This window comes from Elephantulus edwardii, unplaced genomic scaffold (genome assembly GCF_000299155.1).
Source record: "Elephantulus edwardii isolate Elephantulus edwardi_28Jun2011 unplaced genomic scaffold, EleEdw1.0 scaffold00151, whole genome shotgun sequence".
Taxonomy (NCBI): domain Eukaryota; kingdom Metazoa; phylum Chordata; class Mammalia; order Macroscelidea; family Macroscelididae; genus Elephantulus; species Elephantulus edwardii.
This window is the reverse complement of record NW_006399901.1, coordinates 3,092,182-3,102,246: the sequence shown is the minus strand read 5'-3', so window position 1 is coordinate 3,102,246 and position 10,065 is coordinate 3,092,182. Positions and strand designations below refer to the sequence as shown.

General features: G+C 45.0%; 2 protein-coding genes across 6 annotated transcripts in view; one reads left to right on the top strand and one right to left on the bottom strand.

Moving 5' to 3' along the window:
• Positions 1 to 10,065, bottom strand: part of DEPDC5 (DEP domain containing 5) — a 170,875-nt gene that overhangs the window by 39,766 nt on the left and 121,044 nt on the right. For all 5 annotated transcript variants that reach the window (XM_006894814.1, XM_006894811.1, XM_006894812.1 and 2 more), the window contains one exon: positions 1,008 to 1,162. In XM_006894814.1, the coding sequence (XP_006894876.1) occupies positions 1,008 to 1,162 (155 nt within the window). The remainder of the gene's footprint in view (positions 1 to 1,007; positions 1,163 to 10,065) is intronic.
• Positions 5,724 to 7,007, top strand: LOC102861506 (voltage-dependent anion-selective channel protein 2-like). The gene has a single exon (XM_006894810.1). It carries the CDS (start codon positions 5,840 to 5,842, stop codon positions 6,722 to 6,724), a length of 885 nt encoding a protein of 294 aa, XP_006894872.1. The 5' UTR covers positions 5,724 to 5,839; the 3' UTR covers positions 6,725 to 7,007.

Below are 10,065 nucleotides of genomic sequence, written 5' to 3'. Positions count from 1 at the left end.
GCCCTTTTGATTTTCTAACACGTGATGTGCATGATTTAATAAAATAACTTTGTTGTTGTTTTTATATATTGTTGAGTCTCCTGAGACCCACAGGAACCCTAGGTACAGCAGCTCTGCAGTCTGCCCTGTCCTGAGCCAGTCTCACTAATTCCAATACACCTACCCCCATAGCCCCAATTACTCTCCCTAAAAAACAAACAAAAAAAAGGTTGACAGGGAGAGAGAGACCTGGGGAGCAGTCAGTCCTCCCGAAGACTAGATTTTCTGCTCTGAGCTGACCAGCACCTCCACGTACCCTGGAGAGGGAGTGTGCAGAGGGGGAGCCAGGAAAGAACGAGCAGTGACTTAAGGAAACCAAGTGATCACTGGCCAGGGGTCAACCATGTGAGCAGCTCTGTGAACTGGTGGGGAGCCCGTTCCTTTGCTCTAAGGTTGGAAATGTCAAGCTTTTTAGACTGCTTACTCAGGACTATGAGGTAACAGGATAGAATAGGCAGAATCATCAGATGGCAAACAGGACTGGGGAGGAGATGAGACGCTTCTCCAACTGGACAATGGGATCAGATGCTTGAGCACCTGCTCGAGCAACTGGGGTCTAAGAAACAACATTGTCCTTTGGCCACTGAGTAGGATAAGAGTGACCTATGCTTAGTCACAATTAGTAACTCCTATACTATTCATTTCTTCAAACTCCAAGTACCAACTACAGGTTGCCTGTCCCAGGTTACGTCCTGCGCTGGGTGCCAAGCTTAGTAAGGCAAACTTGGTCTGGGCCTACTAAGAGGCTTCGTGAGTGGTGCCTGACTCACTAGGAACTTCTTATCTATGCTGCGCAGAAAGCTGGGGGGAAATCCTTAACTTCATCTTGGAGGTGCTAGTGACTAACTGCAGACTGGTCCCAGGTTCCACACACAAATTGTGGCAAAGCCAAAACTTCTACCCAAGTTCTGTGTGTTTAAGTGGGTCCCCACTGCATTGGACACACGTTAGGTTGTTCTGTTTCTCACCTGCTGTCACTGGGGTTCGCAGAGGGGAAGCCCTGTTCCCCGGCGTTCTGGGAGTTTCCAAAAGCCTGGCTGTTGCCTCTGTCCACGGACTGGCCTACGCTTACTCCCAGGCTAGTGCCATCCAAGACCGGAGCTCCCGTCTGGTCCACAGACACCTGTGGGAGAGAGTCGGGAATTAACACACAGTCTCTTGAAGAGGTCATTTCCGCTTCTCATTTCTGATCCCCATTGGTGCTGGAGGAAGTGTTTAAGGGGGTGGAGGGACCGCAATCAGCCTTGGCTGCTCTGCCTTCTGGGCTGAAGTGATCACTCACAATAAACCCCAGGGCCAGAGAAACTGCTTCAGCACAGACTTGAACCACAAGATTTATGCTGCGGAGAAAAAAACCCAACCACAAATAAAAAACAAGCCTCCATAAGAAGAGTCCCCCAAAATCAGAATCATTCTCCTAGAAATGGGAAAGACAGAGAGGGAGGGGAAGGGGGGAGAGAGTAGGTAAGGAAGGGGAGAGGGAGAAGGAAAAGGAGGGGGAGACGGAGAGGGAGAAAGAGGGAATATATGTAGAAACAAACAGATCCATGCACCGCATACCCTTTCTGCATCCTTCCCCAGCTCTTTGCCTGAGCCTGTCATTAGCATGGGCAGGCTTCCTCTTACTGCGGCTGAGAAATGAGAGGCATCAGTGAGCTCCCTTCTCCCCTGAGCTCCACATCTAAACAGAGACCTTGTCCTGTCTCTCTCCAACCCCTCCCCATGCCTCCCCAGATGATGTCTGCTGCTGACAAGGAAGCCAAACCCATCTCCTGATCCCCAGCAGCTCTCTCCTAATACCTCTACCTCTGATTTGTCTTATTCAACACCGCAGGTCATAAAATCCATTTCCATCCCTCCAAAGGGCCATTCCCATCTCACTGCTTGGTTAGTCTGAAATCCTTCACGTCTCCTTACTAAAGGCATTAAGGGTCCTGAACAGCACAAGGTCTAGCCTACATTCCCACCACCTGGCCCACCATTCACCCACGTGGATGTTTTCCATACAAATCAACTCCAGCAAGTTTGGTTCTCCTAAAACAGGAGAGGCTCTGCTTTAGGTCTTTCAGCACAGAATGAATAGGATTTGCAGAAACTGCCTGTACTCTGAGCTTGAAATGTCTATAAGCAAACTGAAAAGAAAAACATCTCAAGCTCTGAGAACTTCTCAAGGACACATCTCGGGTAGTTTCTTCAACATCCACATTATTGTTTGTTGTCAACAAAGATTCATAACGACCTCAAGAACAACAGATGAGAACCTTGTACCATCCTTACTGCCTCTGATAATGCTTCCGCTCACTGTCAAAGTCACTGTGTCAATCCATCTTGCTGAGGGTCTGCCTCTCTTTCCTCCTACCCTCTCCTTCCCCCCAAGCATGATGTCTTCCCCCCCCCCCAGACAACATTACCAAAGTATGTGAGATGAAGCTTCACCACCCCTTCCACTAAGGAGCACCCTGGCTGCACTTTATCCAAGATGTATTTCTTCATCCCATGGGATACACAATATTCTTCGCCAACACCCCAGTTTAAAGGCATCAATTCTTCTTCAGTCCTCCTTATTCATCATCTAACTTTCAGATGTAAGAAGCAATTGAAGATATCATGGTGTGGATCAGGTGCACCTTAGTCTTTAAACTGATATCCTTGCTCTTTAGCATTTGGGAGAGATCTTTGACAGCAGATTTTTCTAACAACATTGTCTTTGATTTCTTGACTGCTATTATCATGGGTGTTCACTGTGGATAAAAATAAACTCATTGACAACTTCAATCTTCTCTCCATCTATCATGATGTTGTTACCTATATTGGTCCAATGATGAAGATTCTTATTTTCCTGATGCAGAGATGTAATACATATTAAAGGCGGTAGTCTTGATCTTCTTCAGTAAGTCTCCTTAATCTTCTGCAAGCAAGGCTGTGTCATCTGCATAAAGGCAGGCTGATGAGTCCTCCTCCAATCATCATGCACATTCTTCTTCATACAGTCCAACTTTTCTAATTATTTGCTCAGTATATGCACTGAATAGGAATGAAGGATATAGCCTTGACATATACCTTTCTTGATTTAAACCATGCTTGTTCTGTTCAGACAACTACTTCTTGGACTATGTATAGATTTTGCATGAGCACCAAGTGTTCTGGGATCTCATTCTTCTCAATGTTCTAGCCTCCTTTAGAATAGGCTCTTAACACTTGCATCATCTTTGAGAATATAATAATCACCCCACTCCTGCCTAATACTTTCTGCTAGGAAAATAGTTTCTCACTCACAGAACATCTTAAATTAATAAAATTTTTAAAAATCCATAAAAAACCAAAACCTAAACTTATCTCTACTGGGATACTGGGTATCAAGAGAAACCCTCCTGATCTGTCATTACTTCACATCAGAAGAGACTTCACAGTTAATAGAAGGGAGAAACCTTAATGGAACCTTCTTGCATTATGCGTACTGGTAAAGTTTTCTCTGATCACAAGCTTTCCCGCTCTTCTGCTTTCTTCTCTGCATTACAGGATTTGCTTTCCTAAAACTACCTTTTCCTCCTAACATAACACAGTATTTTTGTCCTAAGATTGTTCAGATCAAGGCCAGTCACAAGTTATTTATCACAAGACCCACTCACACGCTACATTATTGCAAAATTCCGTTTAGACAGGCATCCCTCAGATGTTCCTTGCTACTGATCTTGAACTTCACTAACAATTCTAGCTTGAAGTTATCTGTAAGTGCTTTCAGGTGCCATGTGTGAACTGAAGCAAAAAGTGACTGCTGTGTGAGGACAGAGCTGAAGGTGGGCCTTAGCCTTAAGGTTAAGGTGGGCACTTAACCAGGCTCTGTCTTGAAGATTAGTTGCCTGCACCTGCTGATTTTCATATCAACCCCTTTTCCAAGAAAACTTTTTATTGTTGCTATGTGTCATTGAGTCGCCTGTGACCCTACATACAGCAGCTCTGAAGCCTGCCCTGTTCTGAACCAGTCTGACTCTGACCCACCTACCCTCATAACCCCAGTTACAGTATCAATCCATCTCACCTTGGTTCCCTAAAAAACAACCACCAACCAACCAGCCAAATAAACAAATATGAGCCCTTATCTAAGTCCTAACCTAAGCTACAAATCCTCCCTCCTCAAAATGTCCCTTTTTTTGTGATGGTATTTTTCCAAAGGGATTAGCCTTTATCTCGGTTTTAATTAATTGCTGCAACTGACAATAAAGTCTGCTCCCCCACATACCCTTTGTAAGTATTCTTTACTAAGAAAAGGCAAGTACTCTGAGGCCAACTCGGACCCCACTGGCAATATTTTGATTGTTTTCCCCTGTCACCAATGTAAGATCTCAACAAACTACTGAGAATAAAGGTGCTGCATTCATTTATTCATTCAGGAATGCACTGTATGTAGGGAAAAACATTTCTTGAGTATTTACAATGTGTCCTACTCGGGGGACAGTATGGTAAACAGTATAGACATAGCCCCTGCCCACATGGAGTCTCCCATCTGTTGGAAGACAAATACTACTAAGTCATGACCCAAAAATATTTTACTCCTTCCTGTATCTCCTACAGCACATGGCATAATCATGTAAACAGCACATGCTCAGTGTTTGCTTTCTCTACTGAATGGAAACTTCTCCCTAGCTACAGCCTCCCATTTCTATATGTTGTTGTTATGTGCTGTCGAGTTGCTTGTGACTCATAGCAACTTTATACACAATAGGTCTGAACCCTGCCCTGTTCTGAGCCAATCTCACTGTCTCTGACACAGCTGCCCCTCATTACCCCAGTTACTGTATCAATCCATCTCATGCAGGGTCTTCCTCTCCTGCACTGTCCCTCCACCCTTCCAAGCATGATGTCCTCTTCCAAAGACTGGTCCCTCCCTGCAACATGCCCAAGTATGTGAGACAGAGCTTCAAAATCCTAGCCTCCAAAAAGCAGCTTGGTTTCACCCTCTCTTGGGAGTCCATGGTATGTTCAATATTCTTCTCCAGCACTACAACTCAAAGGCATAAACTGTTCTTCTGTTATCCTTATTCAATGTCCAGCTCTCAGATGCAGAGAAAGTTAACTGCAAAGACCATGGCCTGGACCAGGTACATCTTAGTCTCTAGACTGACATCTCTGCCCTTCACAACTCTGAAGAGGCTCCTGACAGTAGACTTTCCTAATCCAATTCACCTTTTGATTTCCTAGCTGCTGGTTCCAAGAGTGTTGACTGTGGAACCGAGCAAGGTGAATTTGTTAACAGGCTCAAGCTTTTCCCATCTATAATAGTACTGCCAATTGGCCCAGTGGTGAGAATCTTTGTTTTCTTGATGTTGAGCTTCAATCCATAGTAAAGACTGAAGTCCTTGACCTTCTACAGCAAATGCTTTGGGTCTTCCTCAGTTTGTGTTGTCTGTGTAACACAAGTTGTTGATCAATCTTCCTCCAATTCTGATGCCACATCCCTCCTCACAAAGCTCAGCCTCTCAAATGATCTGTTCTGTGTATAGATTGAACAGGTATGGAGACAGGATGCATCCCTGACACACTCCTTTCCTGATTTTGAACCAGGCCGTGTTTTCTTGCTCTGTTCTGATGATTGCCATCTCTATATAAACATCCTAATTTCTTATTCTGAAAGGCTATTTATATTTTCAAGTCTCACATTACTTTAAAAAAGATTACCGACTTCGCCCTCCAGCCGCGGCACCTGCAGCTCGACTTTGAGCGAGTCGGGCGGCCTCAGCTGCGAGCAGAGCTGCGCGGCGGCCCTTCTCGGAGACCACCAGATCTCTTCCCTTGTCTCTCCATGGCGACCTACGGGCAGAGCTGCGCGCGGCCAATGTGCATTCCTCCATCCTATGCTGACCTTGGTAAAGCTGCCAGAGATATTTTCAACAAAGGATTTGGTTTTGGGTTGGTGAAACTAGATGTGAAAACAAAGTCATGCAGTGGAGTGGAATTCTCAACATCTGGTTCATCAAATACAGACACTGGTAAAGTTACTGGGACCTTGGAGACCAAATATAAATGGTGTGAGTATGGGCTGACGTTCACAGAAAAATGGAACACTGATAATACTCTGGGAACAGAAATCGCAATTGAAGACCAGATCTGCCAAGGTTTAAAATTGACTTTTGATACTACCTTCTCACCAAACACAGGAAAAAAAAGTGGTAAAATCAAGTCTTCTTACAAGAGGGAGTGCATAAACCTTGGTTGTGATATTGACTTTGACTTTGCTGGACCTGCAATCCATGGTTCAGCTGTCTTTGGTTATGAGGGCTGGCTCGCTGGGTACCAGATGACCTTCGACAGTGCCAAATCAAAGCTGACAAGGAATAACTTTGCTGTGGGCTACCGGACCGGGGACTTCCAATTACACACTAATGTCAATGATGGGACAGAATTTGGAGGATCAATTTATCAGAAAGTGTGTGAAGATCTTGACACTTCAGTCAACCTGGCTTGGACATCAGGAACCAACTGCACTCGCTTTGGCATTGCTGCTAAATACCAGTTGGATCCCACCGCTTCCATTTCTGCAAAGGTCAACAACTCTAGTTTAATTGGAGTGGGCTACACTCAGACTCTGAGGCCTGGTGTCAAGCTTACACTGTCAGCTCTGGTAGATGGGAAAAGCATTAATGCTGGAGGCCACAAACTTGGGCTTGCCCTGGAATTGGAGGCTTAATCCGGCTGAAGACACCTCTGGGAATGGATATCAGAAGATTTGGCCTTAATATATTTCCATTGTGACCAGCAGGCTTTTCCCACAGTCCTCACAAAGGTGATCAAAACAAAGGATGATCTAAACAAGAGCTGTACTTTAAATATTTAGACAGTTACTTGTTTCTAGTTGAATTGGTTATCTGTCTAGTTACCAATGCTGCAGCCTTGCAGTCACCTATACATTATTTAAATGTATTTAACTGTTAAATGCGCTACCCACCAGTCATGAAATAGATCTTTATGAAAACTGTAAAAAAAAAAAAAGATTACCAATAGACATTTAAAAAGATAAAATTACAAAATCAAGTAAGAAGAGAAAGTGTGATATTATAATGAATGCTTCCTAATGAATACTTTTTCTCCAAAGGGAACATTTTAAATATCCAGAATGATATTGTTCAGTGAGGTAGCACTAGGGAGCTCTGGTGGCTTAGTGGTCAGGAGTTGCACTGTCAACCCAAAAGCAAATGGTTTGAATCTACCCACTGCTTTGTGAGAGAAAGATAAGCAATGTCCTCCCAGGCAATTTACAGCCTCTGCAAAACCAGTAGAGGGTCAGCCATGAGCCGGCTGCAACTCAATGGTACACGACATTAAATATAAATGAATTTGAGTAAAACAAAGAAAGATTCACTCATACTAGCACATTTCAAAAGTTCAAGAGCCAGAATGATGACTACCATGTTAATGAGAGCAGGTACCCAATATTTCCAACATCAGAGAAAGTTCCACTGGACAGTGTCAGTCCAGAAGAAAGGACTGTGAACCAAAAAATGCTTACAAAGGCCAGCAGTTAATACGTATTGGTATAGCTGTACAAACAGTTTCCCCAAAACGACCACAGGCCCGGCCATCATGCTGGGAAAAGGTCAGAGATAAAGACTCTTTCGATGGGTGGAGGGAGGAGTGGGAAACGGAGAGAGGAAAGATCCAGTGTGAAAAATAATGTATATGAACTTGATAAGTAAACCAGTATAAAGTAAAAATTTTATAAAAAAAAAAGATGGATGGACACAGTGACTTTAACATTGGCTCAAGCACTGATCAGAGATCATGAACACGGTGCAGCATGCAGCACGGTCCAGATCTGTTGTTCACGGGCTGTTGTTCACAAGGCTGCGGACTGGGCAGCACATCACAACAAAACATGAGGATCTGACTGGATGAGCAGGCACAACCAGAGGGAATAGCATGTGCACAGGCTCTACGGCGGAGGAAATACAAAGTCTAAGAGATCAAAAAGACAGGTCTACGATGAAAAGACAGGAGTGCAAATGTCAGGAGAGGACGCCAGAAGAGGCATGCAAGGCCCCAGTCCCTCAGGTCATCATAAGGATTCTGGCCTCTATTCTATCATAGGAAGGTTTAATTGGGGTGATATAATCAGTTTGCCATTTTCAAAAGTTACTGCATGTAAGAGCAACGATTTTGTAATTTCTGCCTAACTTGGGAGGAACTAGGGAGCACTATGCTGAGTGAACTAACTCAGTCTCATAAGGACAAATACTGTCTAAAACCATTGTATTGTACTGTAGAACAAGTATGAGGATCTAAGGGGGAGAGCAGAGGGTTAAGGATAGAGGGGGTGATAATCATAGGATCACACAATTTGATGGGTGGAGAGAGGCGTAAAGATCTGGTACGAAAAACAATGCATAATAAATAAATAAACCAGTATAAAAATTTTTAAAAGGTTATTCTGGGTGCTGGATGGACAGACTGGAGAGATCAGGATGGAAGTAAGGAAACCCCACAAAGGAGGCAGCTGCAGGTTCCAGGGTGTATACACTGGGGGGGGGGGGGCTGGATGTGGTGGAGAAACCAGATGATTCTAGAGACTTGCTAGGCGACTCCCAGGAGACCCACTGGGCTTGGAGCCACTGAGAGCCAAGCCTCCGTGTGTATGAGTGACCACAGGGGGACAGAGGGAAGAAGAAAGGAGTGAAGAGACCCCAGGCTTAGCCTCGTTCAGCACAAGGATCTCCCCTTGAACCAGTGTTCCTTCTGGCTCCAAACGGAAAGCAGAAGACATCAAGAAACTGACTTTTAAGGACAACCCTGTTACCAAGCATTTCTTACACTCTATATTTTTAGTGAATTCGAGGATAAGAATCCATTTCCGGGAAGCAGGCTACAAAAAGAGTAAAACTAAGGAGCTATGTTCTTTCTAGTCATCAGACAGCGACGGAGCCGTTACTGTCAGGATGATGAATTGCTGGCACAGAGGGTCATTTTCCAAGGTGGTGTGTCGCTATTACCTGGAAGCCCCTGCACACTCCAGTCCTACAGGGACTGCCACGTAGCAGAATCGAAGGGTCAGGACTGGGTGGGTCCCCTGCTCTCCAACCCTGGCCGACAAGAAACCCTCCTCAGCAGAGAGCTATTCTGGGGGGCCAAACCTCAAGCCACACCAGGGAGATCTCGCCAGAGGAGACCACTTAACTGCTTTCAATAGTTCAAAAGGGCCATCCCAGAACCTCTGATGTTACACACACTCAGGGAAAAGAGACAACAACCTCAATCTGGTTCTCTCATTTGCACGACCCCTCACCTGGCCCCCTCAAGCCCTTCCCCTCCTCTTTGTTTTCCCCAATCCACATGCAGATCCATAAATGGAGAATCCACTACGTGCCAGGGTTGACATTACCATAAGAGACTGCTTCACATTTCATCCTCACTACAATCCTAAGAGGGAGGAATGATCAACAAGAAGTCCAACTACATTAAAGGCTGAGCCTCTGGCGATTCGAATCCTCTACAGCAAAGAGGGATAAAGACGGGCGACCTCCTCCTGCGTCATTCACAGCCTCTGAAAGCCTGCCGGGGGAGCAGCTCTATGAGTCAGTTCCAACTCAGTGAGTTAGTTTATAGGGTCTTTTTTACAACCACATGGAGATGACGGAAGCAGGAGTGGCATCCACTTCCTAAACAAGCCTCTGGAAATTTTATGAACTTTGAGAAACAATGGTAGTTATAGAACAGGGTTCAGGTCTTTTGTCCATGGGGTCGCTATGAGCCGTGCTCCACTCCATGGCAATCAACAACAACAACATGGAGGTGACAGGGTGCTCTGGTGGCCTAGAGGGTAAGGCGTTGTGCTGCCAATTCAAAAGCAGATGGTTCAAATGTACCAGCTTCTCCAAGGGAGAAAGATGAGCTGTCTCCGCCCTTGTGACTTATAGCCTCTGAAAACCCACTGGAGGGTCAATTTTGAGTTGGCTCCCAGTTAATGGCAATGAGTTGAGTTGGTAGAAAGGACACCATCATTAGCCCCATTTCACAGATGAGAAGTTTGAGGTTCTG

Excerpts from the sequence above, each read along its gene's own strand:
- LOC102861506 (XM_006894810.1), top strand. The coding sequence starts at position 5,840 with ATGGCGACCTACGGGCAGAGCTGCGCGCGGCCAATGTGCATTCCTCCA.